This window comes from Filicampus tigris, chromosome 16 (genome assembly GCF_054856515.1).
Source record: "Filicampus tigris isolate MCC_2025a chromosome 16, RoL_Ftig_1.0, whole genome shotgun sequence".
NCBI lineage: Eukaryota > Metazoa > Chordata > Actinopteri > Syngnathiformes > Syngnathidae > Filicampus > Filicampus tigris.
Window position 1 is genome coordinate 5,227,244 of NC_141232.1, and position 22,205 is coordinate 5,249,448.

Sequence of the window (22,205 nt, forward strand, 5' to 3'; positions counted from 1 at the left end):
AGTCATATCAGTGCTTTGAAATGGCACAAAACTAAGGCAGGGAGGAGTAATTGGCACGCCGGTCCCTTTATGTAGATTTTTCACTTTTTAAAATAAGACAATGTACTGTCCAAAGTTTCAGGGACTCCATTTTGTGAAGCTCTCATTTAGGGTTGTCCAAATGAATTGTCAAATCATGTGACATTATTTACCCACTATAAATTGGGGAGTTTCTCTCAAGTTGTTCTGATGCCTTGTTTCCAGTAGCACCATCCCCACAGGAAAGCAAATGCCAAGGGTGCCTCATCACGTTGCTTGGCTTGCATCCAACTGCGGTAACTTTCTAAGAGGATTACCTTTCAGCTATGTTAATCTAATTATGAAAATATTTCTCCATTTGTTGGTACCTTTGGAAAAGTACAAAGTCCATCCCACATACAATGTTCACCGAAGGAATGTGATAACCATATCTTAATTTGGTTGAAAAAAAATACACAAATTTAATATATTCAAGGGAATATTATGTTTGTTAGATATGCTAGCAATGAAAACCAGCACTGTATAATGTAATGGTTAACCTCTTGACATCAATGTTGCAAAAATCCAATACCTTGTATTACCAGTCTTTATTGTATTAACGCTTCAGGACATGTAAAAATATAAGTACAAACTTCATTTATTCGATTAAGTACAGACATTTTAAACTAAATACTGTATGCCAGAATTCCATGAACCCAAAATGTATCTATTCGCCTGCCCAATTGGTCTACCACATACTTGAGAAAGCCTGACCCACTGTGGTCATCACTAAAAAGTGCACGTTTCTTTCTCCAGGCAAATTGTGGAGGGAGGGAAACCATGCTGACAACACACGTCTCGGGAGTGAATGCAAGAATGTACACAAACTCACAAATGCATATTTTATGACTTGAGAAAAATGACTACAACGTTACAAACGTAAGAAAGTGTTCTCGAGAGGGTTTGCTCAATCATCTTTCAGACCTCCGTAGACGGCAGTGGGAACGCTCTTCTGTTCCAGCTGCACCTCTGTAAGCAGGGTGACAAACGGGGGGAAACAATAAGCATGCTGTCTTGGATGACATCAAGTTAAAAAAAAAAAAAAAAAGAAAAGAAAAATTGAATCCAGTCAGGTCGCTCACCCTCCGGGCCTTGCCCATCGTCCTCATCCTCGTCATCAATATCGATCTCATCGGGATTGGCTTGTTTGGCCAGCTCGGCTAACTCGCTGCGAGATGTGTCACTCCTGCGCATACAGAAAAATAAGACAAATCTATTCCGTGTACACTTCAAAATGTATTAATATTTGGATAATTACCAAAAAAGGACAGACCTAATAAAGAGAATCTTTTCTTTGGGCTTGGGTTTATCCTGCTCTGCCTCTGCTGCAAGCTGCTGCGCTTTCTGCTCCAACATCTTCATGTCGTCGATTCCTAACTGGCCTGGGGCAAGATCTGACACTGGACAGACACAAAAAAAAAAAAAAGTGGCTACAATTAATGCTCACTTACTAAATCGGAGCATTCTCGTATCGGCCCGATGACCAGAAGCAGTCATCTTACCGGTGCCTGTGGAGCTCGTCGTGGCCTTTAGCATCTGAGAAGACATGAAGTTGACCTGAGTGTTGTACGTGGCCTGCACGCTGCGCTTGATTCGCAGCATCTCTCGAATGGTGTCCTCGTTTCCGTGGCGGATCTCAAATTCCTTCCACGTCTGCCAGAATACAGCTGTGACCTGGCGGGGAGGGGATGGAAATCAATACATGTGAAAATCATTGGTGAAAAAGGAACACTCGGCAGTGGGAGTATGCTCCTACCCTGGGGTCGCAGATCTGAGAGCAGTAGGAATAGATGGCTCTGGCTCGATCGATTTCACCCAGTTTGCTCTCCATGTCGGCGAATCGCAAGCACATGTCCCTGGAATGCTCATCAGGGAGTACCTGGACAAATATTGGGTTGGGGGAGGCGTTTGGTGTCATGACTTCTAATTATTCATTTTGTTTTATATTTATTTTGTCTGGCAGAGCTGCGAGGAGTGCAGCGATAGAGCCCCCTAGTGTTCGGACTGAGACACCACATCACTGAAATACTTTGTGTTACAGGCTACGTTTTAAAAGAAACATGCAAGTGGATGTTAAAATCAAAAATTTTCCTCGCAATTGCGCGATATAGAAGCGTTGTGAAGTATCACCGAGTACTAAAATGTAAGTACTCGTACCCAGCCTGAAAAAAGTAGTATCCCGAGTACTTAACCACAGCTGGTGAGTCATAACGACCGCCGAATGTACCTCGATAGCCTTCTGGTAGATGGCCCTGGTGTACGTGACGCCGTATATTTCAGCCGCTCTCTTGATATAGATGTTGAACATCTGGTGTCGCTCCTCGTTTTCTACCGCCTGCGTTGCTCTTTCGTAAACGGCCATGGCGTGACGTGCCAGTCCGTACTCCTCCTCCAGCTTGGCGTACAGCAGGTAGATGGCTGAAAGCGCCGCGCAGGGCGAGCATGGTATTAGATCGCAGAATGTGGATAGCAATCGGCGGTTTTCCAAAAGCTACTCACTCTTGGCGAATTTAGCGGGGCAGCCATCGAGGGCTTGCTCGAAGAGATCTCTGGCTCTCTCCAGCTTTTTGCCTCCGTATCGGTCAATGAACTTGGTGAGGTAAGTGTTCCAGATGTCATAAACGTTTGGCCACTTGAAGAGGGCGATGCCACGCTCATATGCCTGCAGACAAAGGGCGATGCATCCAACAGAGACGATTAGTGTATTATTCAGTGAACAACATTTATGTAACATATAGTGACATGTTTTTACTTTGAAGCTCTCCTCAAAGTATTGATGCTCTTCGAGGAACATGGCGTAGTTGATGACGATCTGCGGCGTGGCGATGCGCAGGTCAATAATGCGGTCATACACTGCTTTTGTAGACTGGAGGGCGAGAAGATTTTAGGCAACATGTTTACAATTCACACCAACACAGATAGCGCGGATATTCTCTCTATAAATGAACAAATGAACAAAAATCCAAAACACATGCAGATACACACCTGGAATGTGCCGAGACTCTCTTCCAAGTCTGCCAACATGGACCAGACCTTCAAAGACTTGTAGACTCTGTTTTGGACTGGCTCAGAGGCATCGAAGTACTCAGCCTTCTTGGATGGGATGGCTGTGGCTTTCTAAAGTCATCAAATGAATGATATTCAAGAACAGTAAGTGGAGAGTGATATTGACTACCTGTACATATGTACACGTAGAAAAACAATTGCTATAAATAACAGATTTTCTCAATGTGGCGCCGATTTCCCCAATAGACAAATAGATATGTTCCACACAAAAAAAAAAAAATATGCCATGTGGTGATAAAACGTGAGACAGCAGGGGAACACTTTACTACTGACTCGCTATGACTTGAAGTTTTTGACAAATTTGAACCAGAATAAAAAGGCATGTCTCACCCTCAATATCCTCAGTGCCTGCTCGTAGTTTTCGTGCCGGAGTTCCATCTCTCCATATTCGCACCACACTGTGGCCAGGTCGTCCACCTGCTTGTAGTTCACTTTGGTGGCCTTCTCAAAGATGGTCCTGGCCTAAATGACACGAAGCATTCGACGTTTTCCCCCCACAGCTCGTCCATTGAGAATCCTTCGGGATGCATGTACTTACGTCATCCAGCTGCTCGTTGTCCTCATAGAATTTAGCAAAGGTGACCCAGAGCGTGTGAGGCTTCCCTGTGGCTTTCACGGGATCAACGGTCTGCACTGCCTCTGTGTATGTGTTGATAATCTGTAGAGTGGATGCAAGGTACAAAACGTATTAGTCATATAGAGCTAAAGTACTGTGACGTTAGAATAGTTTGGGTTAACTGTATTTGTGTGGACGTGCCTTTCCGGGGAAGTGTAGTCAGTCAGGTTGGTTGACCAAATGGTCAGTCTGCACGTTAGCTCACCTGTCGTGGAATGCCCTCGTACAGTTTGACACGTTTGTGCCACTCGTGGACATTGTGGGGGTTCTGCCGCAACAGCACACTATTCAGAAGAAGAGGTCGCCGAGTTATCAGCTCCTCAAAGCGGGCGAGTCGAAGCTCCAGGTCGATGTCGTCTTGGGGAGCGAAGGACAACGTGAATAAACAAGTGTGACAGAGCAAACGGACATGATGTGCGCTTTCGACTAAAAACACACACACGAACCTTCTTCGTCCTGGCCCATCTCGGAGGTGGTCTCCATTTTGGCTGCAATCATGCTCTCCTCAAACTGAGCGTAACTGTCAAAGACTTGTGTGAAATCCCTGACGGTTACCACTGTAAGAATGGCCTCCTCATACACATCACGGGCCTATAAGACACAATAAGAAAGTTATGTTCGTACCTCCCAATGAGTACTAGTCATCTATTTGGGTATGGCGTTTACACCGTTGATAGAGTCACTTTTTCAAACATCTAATTCTCGTTGAATGTCAGCTTTAAACATACCATTTCTGCATGCATTGTGTGTTGTAGTAATGATTTGACCGTGACACAAAGCCACTACCAGTTACTTTTTTCCCCATGACAGAATCATTTAATTATTTATTCAAGGAAGCATCTATTAGAGTGGAGGCCATTTTTTTTAAAGAAATATGGTATAGAATATCCAGACGTGTGCATTTTGGGCTGTCATTTGTTTACAAACCTTTTCAAAGAGGCCACTTCTGATGTAATAATCAGCTAAGGAGCACCAAAGCTTGCCGAGCTGGTCCGTAAAGCGAGTGAGCCCACCCCGGATTATGGCGCCGACATTTAGCGAAGTCACCTTGTCGGGGTTCTGCGAAATCAGGTCGCATAACTCGTGCCACAACTGCATGAAGAAATATATATAATAATTACACATTTATTTATTTTTTATTAATTCCCAGGGAATGTTGAAACACTTACCTGGTAGTTCGATTTGCCTTCTTTGGACACAAAGCTTTCGTCATTGACAACAGCTGCTAGACGTACAGCGGCTTCATCCAAGCGTCCAACAGACTTTAAGTACTCAATGTAATCCTCTGCATTCTCTGGAGAAAGCTAGACATACACAATTTGACATGTTTAAACAATAAATGCGGCCGCTATTGCCAAATCTTGCTCGTCAGTACCTTGAGGTATCTGCGGTAGACTCGTATGGCCGTCTCAGGCAAGGGCAAGCTACGAACAAAGCGAAGATAGAGAGGCCAGATGCGTGGATGCTGAGTAACAGGAAGAGCTCGGAGCGCACGGTCAAATGATCGCCGACTCCTTGTGATCTTACACTGCAACACCAGAAACTGGCAATAATCGATCCATATCCTGGGCATCTGGAGTCACAGAAGATGGGTGCACAATTTCAGTAAACTTCTTAATAAATAAGAAAATACATTATATCAAATATTTGGCCCTTTAACGTAGTTACCACCTTGTGCATGAACACCAATGCTCTTTCATGGCAGTTGTTGATTTCTTCATACACTGGTTCGTTTATACATTTCCCTTTGACTTGTTTCCTTCTCTCCCTCAGGTAATTGTACCATAGTTTATAACTGTGGGAAAGCATAGTTTTTAAAAAAGGTTAGCGCACCACATACTTTGCTTTTTGATTTAAAAATACTGCAGACGAGTAAAAAAAAAAAAACAATACTTTACAGCTCTGAATAACACATACCTTCCAGGTAGCTCTTTCAGAGCCCGTTCATAGATCATATTGAGGACGGATTTGGGCGCGTTCTGTTTAAACTCGAGGTAACGCATCCAGCACTTGACTGAATATGGATTTCTGATAATCTCCTCCTCGTACGGTAGATCATCGTCCTCCTAATAAAGCGGGAAATCATATCGCATTTATAAGAACACAAGTTAGACGATTCTCCATAACTGTACGACCACAAGTGTTTACATGCATTCATACGTACAATTTATAAATTAGAAAAGTGTATAAACATATCATAAGCCAATTCAACAGTTCAAATGCGGCCACACAACAATGTTCATAATAATAACAAAATAGTTGATTTCATAAGTGTCGCATGCACATAGCAAGCGTAGCACTCCAGCAAGCGTTAGCCTTAGCTCATAGCAACCCACGAGTTTTTAGTATATTTAGATAAACGGCTTAATTACATGAAAACTTACAAAGATAACATCCTGTTTTCCATTTACGGACGGCATTTCTAGCACGGTGAATGGCGGGCTCAATCGAAATTAGTAGTGTTAGCTTTGGCTAACGTTAGCTGGCTAACGTCCCCAAGCGTGTAAAACCAGAGATTTTCCAAACGGTGACACATTGACAAATTTGGGTCACGTGTTTCCCTGTGAGCCAATGATATACGTGAATTTGGCACAGCCGTAAAGTCTTCACTTCTGTCGTAAACTCACTACGTTGCAGCCCTAAATGTCCCAAATCAGACACAGTTACAATTTATGGGAAATATATATTAAAATTGTATTGAATTAAATGTATTCACAAAGGAATACAGTCATTTCTCCAAAGATATTTCACTGAGTCACTAATTATGTCGAGATCACTGAGGAAACAATTAAATCTGAAGTCTTCTCCTTTTGAAAATCTCTGGGTCACTTTTCCGTCATACTTCTGCATTCGTCATTGCGTAATTCCGACGAACGTAAACGCTCCGTACTCATTTTTAAATTCCAGTGCTTGGGATTATTAACGTTTTATTTAAACAGTTTATTTTTTTGTGAATACCTACAACGCAAAATAACAAAATTGGTCAAATAAAATAAACAAACTTGAAGGGGCAGTCTAAAACGCTTCATGTAAAAAAAGATGCTGACTGTGCACATCTCAACTCATTTATATAAATATAAATATAAATATAAATATATATATATATATATAAATAAATGTATAAATATAAATATATATATATATATTAATGTATAAATATATATATATATATATATATATATATATATATATATATATATATATATATATATATATATATATATACACACACACACACACATGCATAGACACACACTTTACATTTTACAAAAAATTAACTCAGTTAACTCAGTTTTATTTACTTGTTGTGGCAGCTGACCTCTGCTCCCTTTGCAGCCAAATTTAGAGGAGAGTCTCTGTCTCTTTTTTTACATAGTTGTACTTTAAAATGTTGCTCGATAGCCCAATAATTTGCGCACTTTGCAAAGCCAAACTCAAATACCATATTAGTGGTACGTCTTTGGTGTATGGTTCAACAGTTGTATTTTACAGGAAATGAATCATATTCAAGGATCAAAGAAAAGAAAGCTATTAGAACAGTCTTTTCAAAAAATGTTTCCACATTAATTCCAAGATTATAGTCAAGTAAATATCTGTTCCAAGTTTTGTAAAAAATTGTAGTTGAAAAATACCATTAATCACGGTCAATTATGGAATATTTTACGATTACCGGTAATTAGGTTTAAAATAATTTAGCGCGGCGGCACGGTGGGCGACTGGTTAGCACATCCGCCTCACAGTTCAGAGGTTGTGGGTTCGATCCCGGCTCCGGCCTCCCTGTGTGGAGTTTGCATGTTCTCCCCGTGCCTGTGTGGGTTTTCTCCGGGTACTCCGGTTTCCTCCCACATTCCAAAAACATGCATGGTAAGTTGATTGGATACTCTAAATTGCCCCTAGGTGTGATTGTGAGTGCGGATGTTTGTCTCTGTGTGCCCTGCGATTGGCTGGCAACCAGTTCAGGGTGTCCCCCGCCTACTGCCCAAAGACAGCTGGGATAGGCTCCAGCACGCCCCGCGACCCTTGTGAGGATAAGCGGAACAGATAATGGATGGATGGATAATTTAGCGCTTGACAGCACTAATATATATATACACATGTATACCTAAAAACATATACATACATACCTAAAAAAAAGTAAGTAAAGTAAGTAAGTAAAATTGTATCTTAGATAAAAGAATGAAATTGATTAAAATTTGGTGATAGCTGCACATACTTTTCTTTGTATGGTGACTGAGTTTTTGATTACCGGTATTTTGGCCGTGGAGTAAGATAAATCATTTCAGCATTCCTTCAGGGGGAAGGGAAAGCGCCCTTGTGTTAACTATCACTCAAAATGTCTGACACCAAAGGTTTCTTTGGGTCAAATGTCACCTCTAACCCACCCTTTGCGATGCACCTGGCTAGTAAAACTCAAAAAATATTATTGCTGACAATATTCTAGATTGAATTAATGTTTACAGTCATTCAAAAGAAGAAACAAATAAATCGATGTCAGAAGTGTCCACAAATAGATAGGCACACACTAGCCCACTTGTTCATATATGTCAACCTTTGGAATTGGCTCTCAGTATATATGAAATCCAGCACGCATATACACGTATGAAGAGTATCACTATCTATATGAATAGGGCATCCTTTTGCCACTGTATATAAATCATAAGGATTTTTTTTTCGTACTTGTCATTTGTCGCAAATAATAGACACGGAAGTTTGACTCAAGCCTGTCATAGTCAAGTGCCTTTATGGGACACATTCTCTTCAGGGTATGCTGTTCACACTACACCAGAACTTTCATTTGGTTAATCTGCACAATAAAATGGGATCCAACACAAGACATGTTTCAAAGTTCACCTTTTTGGACTACAACAACAAAATTACCATAATATTCAATAAATACCTTTCTGCTAACGTCAAATCAAAGGTTAGTGTTAGTACTTTTGATATGGCTTTCATTATGAGAACAAAGCTCCCCCCTTTGAAAGCATTGATAATGTAGGTGTTAAATCCTGATCACAAAAAAACTCATTTGTGATTTGAATTTGATTTGTTCTCACTTGAATAGCATTGCAAAACCCTCTTGTCTAATGTTTTCAGAGTAATAATTCACTCTTAATGAGTTCAATAAACATTAGAAGAGCTGGTTTCACACCACATTGTAGGCAAGTTGTCAATTTATAATCTTGGTCCATCTTGTCTGAGGGTGGATATCTAAGCCCTTTTGTACACAACAATCATACTTATCCAAGGTATTTAAGACAGCTGCAAATGAAATTTGGCACACACAGCATATCAAAGTCAGAGTCAGACTTTACAAGGACAGTGACTTTCCAACTCAACATCATCCTTAGAATCAAATGTATTCCAATGATGAAGATCTTTGACATCCGAGTTGGACTTAATATAGGTCTAGTTGGCAAATGTTCCGCAATTCCTTCTAAGGGATGGTGTCATGACCACTTGAACTTCATATCTTCTATTTGACTATCTAAGAGGCAGATGAGCTGTACAAGTGTTCTGCAACGATACACCACAAGCAGATGGGTTCAAAATTGTTGACCACCAGTGCAAGACGTAAAGGCAGCTCGTATTGTAAATAAGTGTAATGAATATTTCTCAAGTTATACAGATTCTAAATTTGTCCCAGTATTTATTGGAGCAAGGTAACAGCAAAGTGGGGGTTTAAAGACTGATTGATGGATTCATAGTCATCGTCATCTATTTGGAGACATTCTTCAGAGATTTCTGTCATACCTCACATTTTATTGGCTTTGCTCAAGCATTTCTGTCCACATAATTACGAGTAGTACATGCCGTATCGCCTCCAAACCAAATTATAGGGTTATAATATTACAGTCATTGTTTTTGATCACTTAGTAATACTTGAAAAATGGCCCTATAAAATGTGTAATTCATTATTTCCAAAGATATGAAACATTGTCATGCTCCATAATTTAACATCGGTTATATCTCAAAAAGGACAAAGATGCGACAAGAAAATCAAATAAAAGATGATAATCATTCTTTTAATTTGGGGTGTGTCATCACTTTTTTTCTATCCGCTTAATGCAGACATTTTTGGTTTACAGTTTCATCTTCAGACACAAAAAGCTTCCCAAAGCTCCGGTGTCAAAGTATGTCTCTGACGATGACAGAGATACTTGACCAAATCGAGTGCCCATCATCTGCTGACCTGGCATGTCCCGCCTATATAAATGCAAGCGCTTCATATCCACTAACAACTGACAGGCATCTCACCCAGGTTAGTGCTGTATGTCTTCGAGCTCTTTATCTGTCCGAATACTTTTTTAAATGCCTTTCTTATTGAATGATTTAATGTAATCCCATTTTGAAATGTTAGTGAATATAGACTTTAATGATTTGAACAATTCATCAGTTGATTTTAGACCAGCGTTGTGTCCTCCTTTTGGAGAGACGTTGACAAAATATTGAAAGAATTGTTTTATGCCGGAAACTAGCTATAGCTTCTGTGATGCTTGGGGACTTCATAAACTGAAGTGATGTTGTAAATTTACACTATTAGGAAAACAGTTTGTATTTAAAGCTATGAACAGATTTTTACTTAACACATTTTAAAAGTGATATGAGGCTATATTGAACAATGGAATTGTACATGGTTGAAACAAACAATGGAATTAAAATATGAGAGGTCCTAAATAAATGTTTAGGTCCGGATTAAAACTCATAAGGATATCCCGGATTTTTATTGAGACATTTGTAAATTACAATTTTTCTTGTTATTGCACTGACATTTTTCATGCGTTTTTGTGTACGTGGGTTTTTGTATTGTGGATTATTGTTTTGTGTATAGTGGTTGTGTTTTGTTTTAATTTGGATTGTGGGGACGTTGTCCTTGTTTTCTGTTGTAGCATGTTGATATTCATAATGGGAAAAAAACAACATAAAAAATAAGATTATGAAGGTAAAAAATTAAACAGAAATTACCATATCTTTAAATGTATTATTTAATTTATCTAGCAAACGTTTTTTTAGATAACCATGCTCATTTCTATTTTTATTGCTATTTTCAGGCCACCGCCAAAATACTGTGCCCCACCTTCTTGTTTAAGTGAGGTATGATATCAGAATATCCGCCATACAACCATTATTATTTGTGAGACTGGCTTGCACATGATAACTGAGATACTTAATCTCATTTTTGTTTTGTTTCAGTCCTACATAAGGTGCCATCATGGGGGACAAGGACATGGATTGCTATGGGCCTGCGGCCATTTACCTCCGCAAACCCGAGAAGGAGAGGATCGAGGCTCAGAATACGCCGTTTGATGCTAAAACAGCGTTCTTTGTGACTGATCCTGATGAGATGTACCTCAAGGGTAAACTCATCAAGAAAGAGGGTGGCAAAGCTACAGTTGAGGTTCTTGGAGTTGCTGGAAAGGTACGGGAATTTCAAAAATCCAAACGACTGCAGTACTGTAGAACATTCATTTCTAGCGTATGAAAGCGGAAGGTGTCCATTCCATAGTATACTGTAACTTTTTTTTTTTTTACTGCTTTTTCAATGCAGACAGTCACCGTCAAAGAAGATGACATTTGTGCCATGAACCCTCCCAAGTTCGATAAAATTGAGGACATGGCCATGATGACCCACCTCAACGAGCCTGCCGTGTTGTATAACCTCAAAGAGCGTTTTTCATCATGGATGATCTACGTGAGTCAGCGCCAGTGTACTACTTTTCAACTCTGGATAGTTTGAGTTGATGTAAAAGATTTGTGATAGGTAGGGGGCTTTACGAGAGCAATGAAATCTCTTTCCAGACCTACTCCGGCCTCTTCTGCGTGGTGGTCAACCCCTACAAGTGGCTTCCTGTGTACGACGCTCAGGTTGTTGGTGCCTACAGAGGCAAGAAGAGGATTGAGGCTCCTCCCCACATCTTCTCCATTTCTGACAACGCCTATCAGTTCATGCTCACTGGTAAGATATTTTTGTGAAAGTCCTGAAAGCAATACTTTATAGAAACTATAATTAGTAGCTATAACATTTGTGACGACTTCTCTTACTTTAGACCGTGAAAACCAGTCAATCCTCATCACGTAAGTAATAAAAACAACAACTTGATTTGAAACTTTGAGAAACTGCACTGAAATATTATGATCTTCCCCAGTGGAGAATCCGGTGCCGGAAAGACTGTCAACACCAAGCGTGTCATCCAGTACTTTGCAACAATTGCAGTTGCTGGGGGCAAAAAAGTTGAGACATCTGGCAAGATGCAGGTAAAACTAGAAGAGCATAGAAGCAATCCCAATTGTCTTTCACAAATACCCACGTCCTGCATGTCTGGATTTTGGCATTTAAGGTGCATGTATGATTCACAGTGAAATTAAAATATCTCCGTGGTAACAAAACTAAATAAAGTTACCATTCTCTTGGTGGAGCCTAATTAGTTTGTCTACTACAATGCCCTGGTAGGGTTCCCTGGAAGATCAAATCATTGCAGCCAACCCCCTGCTGGAGGCCTACGGTAATGCCAAGACTGTGAGGAACGACAACTCCTCTCGTTTCGTAAGTCTTCAAATGATAAGGCTTTACTGTAACTCTCGCACATTTACTGTTAACAAGCCCAAACTGACATGTTACTGGGAATACGTTTAGGGTAAATTCATCAGAATCCACTTTGGCTCGACTGGCAAGCTGGCCTCAGCTGATATTGAAACTTGTGAGTTTTCAATAACCACGTGAACGTCACAAAATAAAACAAACGTTGGCTCCGTATGAATTCCGATATGTCTAACAAATGGTCAGATCTGCTGGAGAAGTCCCGTGTCACCTTCCAGCTGTCTGCGGAGAGGAGCTACCATATCTTCTATCAGCTGATGACAGGACACAAGCCTGAGCTGCTTGGTATGTCACGTCAGCAAGGCATAAACGTCAGTAAACTAGAAACGCCAATTGATGTGTTCCCTCAACTTTATTCCAGAGGCTCTTCTGATCACCACCAACCCATATGACTACCCAATGATCAGCCAGGGTGAAATCACGGTCAAGAGCATCAATGATATCGAGGAGTTCATTGCAACAGATGTAAGGATAAAATTCAAACACTATTAGTATGGTTTGTTCCATTATGAGAACTTGAAAAAAATGATTAAAATCCAATAACTGTGGTTAATGTACATTACAGACAGCTATTGACATCCTGGGATTCACTTCAGAAGAGAAACTTGGCATCTACAAACTGACTGGTGCTGTGATGCATCATGGCAACATGAAATTCAAGCAGAAGCAGCGTGAGGAGCAGGCTGAACCTGACGGCACTGAAGGTATGTCTTGCAATAATATCTGCAAAATGACTGTACCAACCATGACTGTTGTAATGTGTGTGTACCCATTTCAAGCAAATTACAAATAACTCTGTTTTGTTATTAGTGGCTGATAAAATCGCCTACCTTACTGGCCTGAACTCAGCTGACATGCTGAAAGCTCTGTGCTACCCCAGAGTCAAAGTTGGCAATGAGATGGTGACCAAAGGTCAGACCGTCCCACAGGTCAGAATAATTATGTTGAAATTCAAAAAGAAAAAGAGCATTCATATGTATATCTTAAATAAGCGTGTCAACTGTATAAACTCTAACGATTGCATTTCTAGGTCAACAATGCTGTGTCAGCTCTGTGCAAGTCCATCTATGAGAAAATGTTCTTGTGGATGGTCATCCGCATCAACGAGATGTTGGACACAAAGCAGCCAAGACAGTTCTTCATTGGGGTGTTAGATATCGCTGGATTTGAGATCTTTGATGTGAGTCACAGAACATTCAAATTAGCACAAACAAACACACATACAAACATAATATTGGATTAATTATGCTGCACATCTGTATACTTTAGTTCAACAGCTTGGAGCAACTGTGCATCAACTTCACCAATGAGAAACTGCAGCAGTTCTTCAACCACCACATGTTTGTCCTGGAGCAAGAAGAATACAAGAAAGAAGGCATTGAATGGGAGTTCATTGACTTCGGTATGGACTTGGCTGCTTGCATTGAGCTTATTGAGAAGGTGAGACACACACTGTGTATTAGGCAAGATTAAATTTGATTAAAAATCTTGATTTGTAAGTATTACAGAAATACTGAATTAATTTGTATTGCTACTTCAGCCAATGGGCATCTTCTCCATCCTTGAAGAGGAGTGCATGTTCCCCAAGGCCTCTGACACAACCTTCAAGAACAAGTTGCACGATCAGCATCTCGGCAAGACCAAGGCCTTTGAGAAGCCAAAGCCTGCAAAGGGCAAGGCTGAGGCCCACTTCTCATTGGTCCACTATGCTGGTACTGTGGACTACAACATCAATGGCTGGTTGGACAAGAACAAGGACCCACTGAATGACTCCGTTGTCCAGCTCTACCAGAAGTCGTCAAACAAACTGCTGGCTATGTTGTATGCGGCTCATAATAAAACTGAAGGTACGAAGCTCATGCGGTTGCTGTCAATCAAGCAATTCGATTGACATTGAATGTGTGTAACCTTGGTTTCTTGTGCTTTAAAATGGTGCTGAAATATATGAAGTGCAGGTATCTAAGTGACAATGACACAATTACATGTTGTGGGAAACAGATTCCGGTGCAAAGAAGGGAGGAAAGAAGAAGGGTGGTTCTTTCCAGACTGTCTCTGCTCTATTCAGGGTAACTCACAAAAATAAATAAATAAATAAATGTAATGTTTCCATGATTTCTAGTTGACATTTGTGAAAAATAAATAAAATAAAAATGATCATGAATCACCTCACAGGAGAACTTGGGCAAGCTGATGACCAACTTGAGGAGCACTCATCCTCACTTTGTGCGTTGCCTGATTCCCAACGAATCAAAAACCCCAGGTGTGGTGTTTTACTGAAGAGCACCTTAAATGTAGTCATTAAAAAGGAATCCAGAATTGACTGGAGTCTTTTGCATTCAGGTCTTATGGAGAACTTCTTGGTCATCCACCAGCTGAGGTGTAACGGTGTGCTGGAGGGCATCAGAATCTGCAGGAAGGGCTTCCCCAGCAGAATCCTCTACGGTGATTTCAAGCAGAGGTAGCTGTACATTTGTCAAAATGTCCTCACTTATAAAATTGAAAGAAACTAAGTCAACAGTTCCATGAAATATTTTGTACTTAACTGTCCTGCCTTCTTTTGCAGGTACAAAGTATTGAATGCCAGTGTCATCCCTGACGGTCAGTTCATTGACAACAAGAAGGCTGCAGAGAAACTCCTGGGCTCCATTGATGTGGATCACACTCAGTATAGATTTGGACACACAAAGGTGCATTTACAGAGAACAAAATAGTGTTGACATGCATATATTCTGCGGTATGCATATTTGCTAATGACTCATTGACCTCAATCGCTGACCTAGGTGTTCTTCAAAGCTGGTCTGCTGGGTACCCTGGAGGAGATGAGAGATGAGAAACTGGCTGAGCTGGTGACAATGACTCAGGCTCTCTGCAGAGGATATGTTATGAGGAAAGAGTTTGTTAAGATGATGGAGAGGAGGTAAGTCTAAGCTATTTATTATGCAGCTATTCTCATTTACCGTACATATAATCAACAGCAATCCGAAAGAAGGCATATTGCAGCAAAATGCATTTGTACCTTTTCTTCCCCAGAGAATCTATCTTCAGCATTCAGTACAACCTCCGTTCCTTCATGAATGTGAAAAACTGGCCATGGCTGAAGCTGTACTTCAAGGTCAAGCCTCTCTTGAAGAGTGCTGAGACTGAGAAAGAGTTGCAGCAGATGAAGGAGAATTATGATAAGATGCAAACAGACCTGGCTACTGCTCTGGCCAAAAAGAAGGAACTGGAGGAGAAAATGGTTTCCCTGCTACAGGAGAAGAATGACCTGCAACTGCAAATAGCAGCGGTAAATAAAAAATGTAGTACATGCTGTGCACAGACCTGTTCGAAATGTAGTCTCAAACCATGCAAACTACCTTATATATCCAAACACAAAATGTCAATTCCACTAATAATTGGGTAAATTCTTCATCTGCATGTAGGAAGGTGAGAACCTCTCAGATGCCGAGGAGAGGTGTGAGGGGCTCATTAAGAGCAAAATCCAGCTCGAGGCTAAACTCAAAGAAACAACTGAGAGACTGGAAGATGAAGAGGAAATCAACGCTGAGCTGACCGCTAAGAAGAGGAAACTGGAGGACGAATGCTCCGAGTTGAAGAAAGACATTGATGATTTGGAACTCACCTTGGCTAAAGTAGAGAAGGAGAAACATGCCACTGAGAACAAGGTTTCATTTTATTTGTATTATATTTACATGGAATTTACAAATTAACTTATGAACTAAATAAAGTACTTACCTGAAATAATGTACAAAATCATATTTCAGGTGAAAAACCTGACGGAGGAGTTGTCAACTCAAGATGAGTCTATTGCCAAGTTAACAAAGGAGAAGAAAGCTCTCCAAGAGGCTCACCAGCAGACACTGGACGATCTTCAGGCAGAGGAAGACAAAGTCAACACTCTGACCAAGGCCAAGACAAAGCTGGAACAGCAAGTGGATGATGTAAGAACACTACTGTGTTGACAAAATGATTTGCCTTGGAATAACTTAACCTATCTTGACAGTATTTGTCATCGGTGTATTATCATTTAGAGATCAGAACTCATTTACATTAACAAAAACTTGATATGTAACAGCTTGAGGGCTCACTGGAGCAAGAGAAGAAGCTCCGCATGGACCTTGAGAGAGCCAAGAGAAAGCTTGAGGGAGATCTGAAACTGGCCCAGGAATCCATAATGGATCTGGAGAACGATAAACAACAATCAGATGAAAAACTCAAGAAGTAAGAGAAAGAATAATATGGTCAAGGGGTTCCTGCTGATTCCTGTTGCAAACAGAAATACAATCAAGGATGTATTTTTTCTTTCTACTTAAAGGAAAGACTTTGAGACCAGTCAACTCCTCAGCAAGATTGAGGATGAACAGTCTCTTGGCGCTCAGCTCCAGAAGAAGATTAAGGAGCTCCAGGTACATTTGATTAGAGTTGACGAATGAAGACCTCATTGTGTTTCAGGTAATGAACTTAATGGTCAATAATTTAATCAAATCTAGGCTCGTATTGAGGAGCTGGAAGAGGAGATTGAGGCTGAGAGGGCTGCCCGGGCCAAGGTGGAGAAGCAGAGGGCTGACCTCTCCAGGGAACTGGAGGAGATCAGCGAGAGGCTCGAGGAAGCTGGCGGAGCGACATCCGCGCAGATTGAAATGAACAAGAAGCGTGAGGCTGAGTTCCAGAAGCTGCGTCGTGATCTTGAAGAGTCCACCCTGCAGCATGAGGCTACAGCGGCCGCCCTCCGCAAGAAGCAGGCTGACAGCGTTGCAGAGCTTGGCGAGCAGATCGACAACCTCCAGCGCGTCAAGCAGAAGCTGGAGAAGGAGAAGAGCGAGTACAAGATGGAGATTGATGACCTTTCCAGCAACATGGAGGCTGTTGCAAAATCCAAGGCAAGAATATTTCATTTTAATTTGAATCGCAGTCATCATATGCTAAATATTGAGAATCCAATGTTTTTTTTCCATGACAGAGTAATTTGGAGAAAATATCCAGAAGTCTAGAAGACCAGCTGGCAGAGATCAAGACCAAATATGATGAGAATAACCGTCAGCTGAATGACATGAATGTACAGAGGGCAAGACTCCAAACTGAAAACGGTAAGTCAGACAAAAAACATGATCTTATATTTTAGTGGGCTTTCATTGTTCCTTGAACCAGTTGTCACTTTCCCTTTTAGGTGAGTATTCACGCCAGCTTGAGGAGAAAGAAGCTCTGGTTTCCCAGCTGACCCGGAGCAAGCAGGCCTATACTCAGCAGATTGAGGAACTCAAGCGACTTGTTGAGGAGGAAGTGAAGGTACAGTGTGAATGAATCTTCCGATCTTATAAGACACAGTACTTGGTAAACAGTTTCAACTGATTTGACCATCATGGTATGAACCACGAAAAAAGGCTACAATAAAACATTTGGACAGAAAACAATTCACACTGACTTTAACAAATACCTTTTTTTTGTTTACTAGGCAAAGAATGCCCTGGCCCATGCTGTTCAGTCTTCCCGTCATGACTGCGATCTGCTCAGAGAGCAATATGAAGAGGAGCAGGAAGCTAAAGCTGAACTGCAGCGAGGAATGTCCAAGGCCAACTGTGAGGTGGCACAGTGGAGATCAAAATATGAGACTGATGCTATCCAGCGCACAGAGGAGCTGGAGGAAGCCAAGTAAGTAATTTCAACACCTTTCTACACTCTACTTATAAGTGTTACTGTAAGTGTTTTTTGAGAAGCTAATATTCTACACATAAATGTCAACCAAATCTAAAAAAAAATCTTCCGCATTCCAGGAAGAAGCTTGCCCAGCGTCTCCAGGAGGCCGAGGAGTCCATTGAGGCTGTGAACTCCAAGTGTGCCTCTTTGGAGAAGACCAAGCAGAGGCTTCAGGGTGAGGTGGAGGACCTCATGATTGATGTGGAGAGAGCTAATGCCCTTGCTGCCAACCTTGACAAGAAGCAGAGGAACTTTGATAAGGTAAAGGAGCAATTAAATTAAACCATCAGAGTGAAATACAGTACTTAATTGCTAAACATCTAAAAATGTCCAGGTCCTGGCAGAATGGAAGCAGAAGTTTGAGGAGGGCCAGGCAGAGCTGGAAGGATCCCAAAAGGAGGCCCGTTCTCTGAGCACTGAAATGTTCAAGATGAAGAACTCATATGAGGAGTGTCTGGATCAGCTGGAGACCATGAAGAGGGAGAACAAGAATCTGCAGCGTGAGTCATTCCTACTTCAAGTGGATGAACGTCTTATAAATTAGAATCTTGTATTTCACAAGAACATCCCAACATATTTCCACTTAGACGCCATCTTAAATTTATGGGATTTTGTTGAATTGCAAAGAAAATGTGTTTAAATTTTTTGCCCTTAATTTTTTCTGTTTACAAATATATAGAGGAGATCTCCGACTTGACTGAACAGATTGGTGAGAGTGGAAAGTGCATCCATGAGCTGGAAAAGGCCAAGAAGACTGTGGAGAGTGAGAAGTCTGAAATTCAGTCAGCACTGGAGGAGGCAGAGGTAAAACAATGTTTGAATATATCACATCACTTGATTTGAGGTGACTGCGCTAACAAATTAGAAAAAAAATGTTTCAAGGGTTTGTAATGTAAATCTAAACTGTTCCCTTCAGGGCACACTGGAGCATGAGGAAGCCAAGATTCTCCGCGTGCAGCTGGAGCTCAACCAGATCAAGGGCGAGGTTGACAGGAAGCTGGCCGAGAAGGACGAGGAGATGGAGCAGATCAAGAGGAACAGCCAGAGAGTGATTGACTCCATGCAGAGCACTCTTGATGCCGAGGTCAGGAGCAGGAATGACGCCCTGAGAATGAAGAAGAAGATGGAGGGAGACCTGAATGAGATGGAGATTCAGCTGAGCCACGCCAACAGGCAGGCTGCCGAGGCCCAGAAACAACTCAGGAATGTTCAGGGACAACTCAAGGTGAGCTTCTCATCCTGGCATCAGAAATGCTCACGGGCACAGAAATGATTATTTGGTTTTCGTCAGGATGCCTTATTGCACCTTGATGAGGCAATTAGAGGCCAGGAAGACATGAAGGAGCAGGTTGCCATGGTGGAGCGCAGAAATGGCCTCATGCTGGCTGAAATTGAGGAGCTGAGAGCTGCCCTGGACCAAACAGAGAGAGCACGCAAAGTTGCCGAGCAGGAGCTGGTTGACGCTAGCGAGCGTGTCGGACTGCTTCACTCCCAGGTTCATGCTCAGTAATCTATAATACCGATATACACTTTAGGATAAAAAAACAGATCTAATACATGATTCTTTTCACATTCAGAACACCAGCCTTCTCAACACCAAGAAGAAGCTGGAGTCTGACTTTGTCCAGGTTCAAGGCGAAGTTGAAGATGCTGTTCAGGAAGCACGGAATGCTGAGGAGAAGGCCAAAAAGGCTATCACTGATGTGAGTTACCATCATTGCCAGTTTTACATATATATATATATATATATATATATATTTTTTTTTTTATGTAGTACCGGTAGTGTGTTTTTAAGGCACTACTAAAAACATAATATCCTCATTTAAAATATGTTTAAGACATTCAGTTCCATAAACATAATGGACTAGCTATCTGAACCGTAATACTGGCTTTGTTGTCACATTTCAGTCAAAGCATTACTGACCCAGATTTGTCAATAACATTCACGCTTTATGCAAAGAATTACAATTTGTCGGAATTAATCAAATTTCTAAGTCTGGAAAAAGGGCATAAAAAATGCATTTCATTGCGGGGCGTGGTACAACAGGAATTCTGTTGCTGTGAGATATAGTTCAGTTTGAGATAAATGTAACATTTCAGGCTGCCATGATGGCCGAGGAGCTGAAGAAAGAACAGGACACCAGCGCTCACTTGGAGAGGATGAAGAAGAACCTGGAGGTCACTGTCAAGGACCTGCAGCACCGTCTGGATGAGGCCGAAAGCCTCGCCATGAAGGGTGGCAAGAAGCAGCTCCAGAAACTGGAGTCAAGGGTATGGCAACTGTTATGGATACTGTTGCACTTTCAATGTAAAAACGGAATTATGTTACTTTCTCTGGAGAGTAAACTATTGATCATCATGCGCCCTCGTAGGTGCGTGAGCTTGAATCAGAGGTTGATGCCGAACAGAGACGTGGAGCCGACGCTATTAAAGGAGTCCGTAAATATGAGAGGAGAGTAAAGGAGCTGACTTACCAGGTACCTGTAGCTCAATAAAAACTAAACTTGTAGCTCAGAAATGTATTTTATTGCTGACTATGGAATCTTTTATCTATAGACTGAGGAGGACAAGAAGAACAGCATGAGGCTTCAGGATCTGGTGGATAAACTGCAACTGAAAGTCAAGGCTTACAAGAGACAAGCTGAGGAGGCTGTAAGTTCAATTGTGTGCATTTGATCATCCCCAGCTGACTTGATGAAATAACTGTACTGGAACTGTGTGAATATTGCCCATTTAAACCACAGGAGGAGCAGGCCAACACTCACATGTCAAGGTACAGAAAGGTGCAGCATGAGATGGAGGAGGCTCAGGAGCGCGCTGACATTGCAGAGTCTCAGGTCAACAAGCTGAGGGCCAAGAGCCGTGATATTGGAAAGGTAACATTTGGGCAATTGCATTCCTGCCTAAAGCTTTGTTGTTGTTTTGAATCAGATCCTTTGACTGATTGCTTCTTTTCTTTTTCTTTTTTTTCCCAGAGTGACTCTGCTGAGTAATAGTACCACGAAGATGCCTTTAAACAGCATTCATAAAATATGATGCGAACGATTAAGGGCTCATCAATAAAGAATGTATTTATTATCAATACCCGGAATCTTTGTATTTATTTTCTGGTAACTTATCTTATTTATAACATCTGAGACTAATCAGGACAATGAAAATAAGCGGTGTAGAAAATAAATAGATTGATGAAGCACTAACAACAAGAAGGAGGTTTCACCCTGTTGAGCTCGTAGTCTTATGACGGACTATCAGCATCAGCTGTTGGCTTAACAAACCAGCCTGGTATAAATTTGTCTTGCATTTAAGACTTAATTGAAAGGCCTTCTCTAATTACACATATGAATCCAACATGAAAACGAAGGAAAAAACACAATCAAATTAATTTCCTACTTTCGTGATTAGTTTGTGTACCAAAATCGTACTCCAACTGCAGTAAAGTCCAATTGCGGAATCTTGGTTTAAAATATAGCGAGAAATTGCTTAAAAAGAGGCTAAATGTAAAAGTAGGAGCCACTGAAATGCGCTGTTGGCACATGCATACAGTATGTCTGAGGTCCTCCTACTCTACTCTTTTCTTATATAAGGGCTAGAAGTTTGCAAAAGTGAAGCAACAAACATAGAGTGAAAGTCTGCAGGGACACATGCATCATTCAGCATTAACAGATGTCAGCGACTTACAGTATCATATACAGCATGTGGATTAAGTTCAATTGGCTGGCGTGGGACTTATTTTGGGCCTGATCTCAAATGAGTTGCCAAGTGTTTACTTAGCCATTTAGGGACACACATAGCTGGCGACTGAACATGTATGGGTAGAACCGCATCTTTAATTTTATTACAGGAATATGAGATGCACGGCATACAGGTAATTGAAGACCACTTATTTGTGGGTGCATTGCCAAAATTAAATATGAAGCAAGGCAGTATGGAGCCATGATGGACAATTACGTGAGTGTAAACAGGGTACTTAGTTGCTCACGGGGCACAACAGATGATGACACTAATTATCCTATACTTTAAAACTACTTTACTGGACATACCAGCTTGAAGCGATGCTACAAGCACACACACGCACAAAAAAAGTTGGTTAAGAATAGATTTCCAATCAAGCCATAATTCATTACTAAGCGTTGCATATACATTTCAGTCAGAGGTAGAAAATAGTTTTTATGAAAG

The 22,205-nt window shown here is 41.2% G+C and overlaps 2 protein-coding genes across 3 annotated transcripts in view; one reads left to right on the forward strand and one right to left on the reverse strand.

Moving 5' to 3' along the window:
- Positions 1–586: 586 nt before the first annotated feature.
- xab2 (XPA binding protein 2) overlaps positions 587–22,205 on the reverse strand; it is a 33,885-nt gene continuing 12,266 nt past the window's right edge. Inside the window, exons 1-19 of one of the 2 annotated variants that reach the window (XM_086055470.1) lie at positions 6,124–6,294; positions 5,657–5,805; positions 5,411–5,534; positions 5,115–5,312; positions 4,909–5,043; positions 4,667–4,831; positions 4,186–4,330; positions 3,945–4,096; positions 3,662–3,781; positions 3,454–3,585; positions 3,043–3,174; positions 2,810–2,923; positions 2,557–2,719; positions 2,285–2,475; positions 1,814–1,936; positions 1,560–1,731; positions 1,331–1,457; positions 1,140–1,243; positions 587–1,026 (exon numbers count right to left, since the gene is read on the reverse strand). In XM_086055470.1, coding sequence (XP_085911596.1) covers positions 965–1,026; positions 1,140–1,243; positions 1,331–1,457; positions 1,560–1,731; positions 1,814–1,936; positions 2,285–2,475; positions 2,557–2,719; positions 2,810–2,923; positions 3,043–3,174; positions 3,454–3,585; positions 3,662–3,781; positions 3,945–4,096; positions 4,186–4,330; positions 4,667–4,831; positions 4,909–5,043; positions 5,115–5,312; positions 5,411–5,534; positions 5,657–5,805; positions 6,124–6,159 — 2,544 coding nt within the window. In that variant the 5' untranslated portion in view covers positions 6,160–6,294 and the 3' untranslated portion in view covers positions 587–964. Of the gene's footprint in view, positions 1,027–1,139; positions 1,244–1,330; positions 1,458–1,559; positions 1,732–1,813; positions 1,937–2,284; positions 2,476–2,556; positions 2,720–2,809; positions 2,924–3,042; positions 3,175–3,453; positions 3,586–3,661; positions 3,782–3,944; positions 4,097–4,185; positions 4,331–4,666; positions 4,832–4,908; positions 5,044–5,114; positions 5,313–5,410; positions 5,535–5,656; positions 5,806–6,123; positions 6,295–22,205 lie in introns of those variants that run through there. The other variant, XM_086055471.1, reaches the window with a different exon arrangement.
- On the forward strand, positions 10,950–21,117 carry LOC147134280 (myosin heavy chain, fast skeletal muscle). Its single transcript, XM_086055463.1, has 39 exons — positions 10,950–11,156; positions 11,286–11,429; positions 11,537–11,693; positions 11,785–11,812; positions 11,884–11,992; positions 12,189–12,281; positions 12,372–12,435; positions 12,522–12,620; positions 12,697–12,800; positions 12,901–13,039; positions 13,146–13,264; positions 13,366–13,515; positions 13,605–13,775; positions 13,876–14,182; positions 14,334–14,401; positions 14,508–14,595; positions 14,676–14,793; positions 14,899–15,022; positions 15,116–15,252; positions 15,366–15,621; positions 15,758–16,000; positions 16,100–16,276; positions 16,411–16,556; positions 16,651–16,741; positions 16,826–17,215; positions 17,296–17,422; positions 17,503–17,621; positions 17,788–17,984; positions 18,107–18,290; positions 18,364–18,529; positions 18,709–18,833; positions 18,946–19,254; positions 19,321–19,524; positions 19,607–19,732; positions 20,130–20,300; positions 20,402–20,506; positions 20,586–20,681; positions 20,774–20,905; positions 21,005–21,117. The coding sequence occupies exons 1-39, from the start codon at positions 10,950–10,952 to the stop codon at positions 21,020–21,022; spliced, it is 5,808 nt and encodes a 1,935-aa protein (XP_085911589.1). The 3' UTR covers positions 21,023–21,117.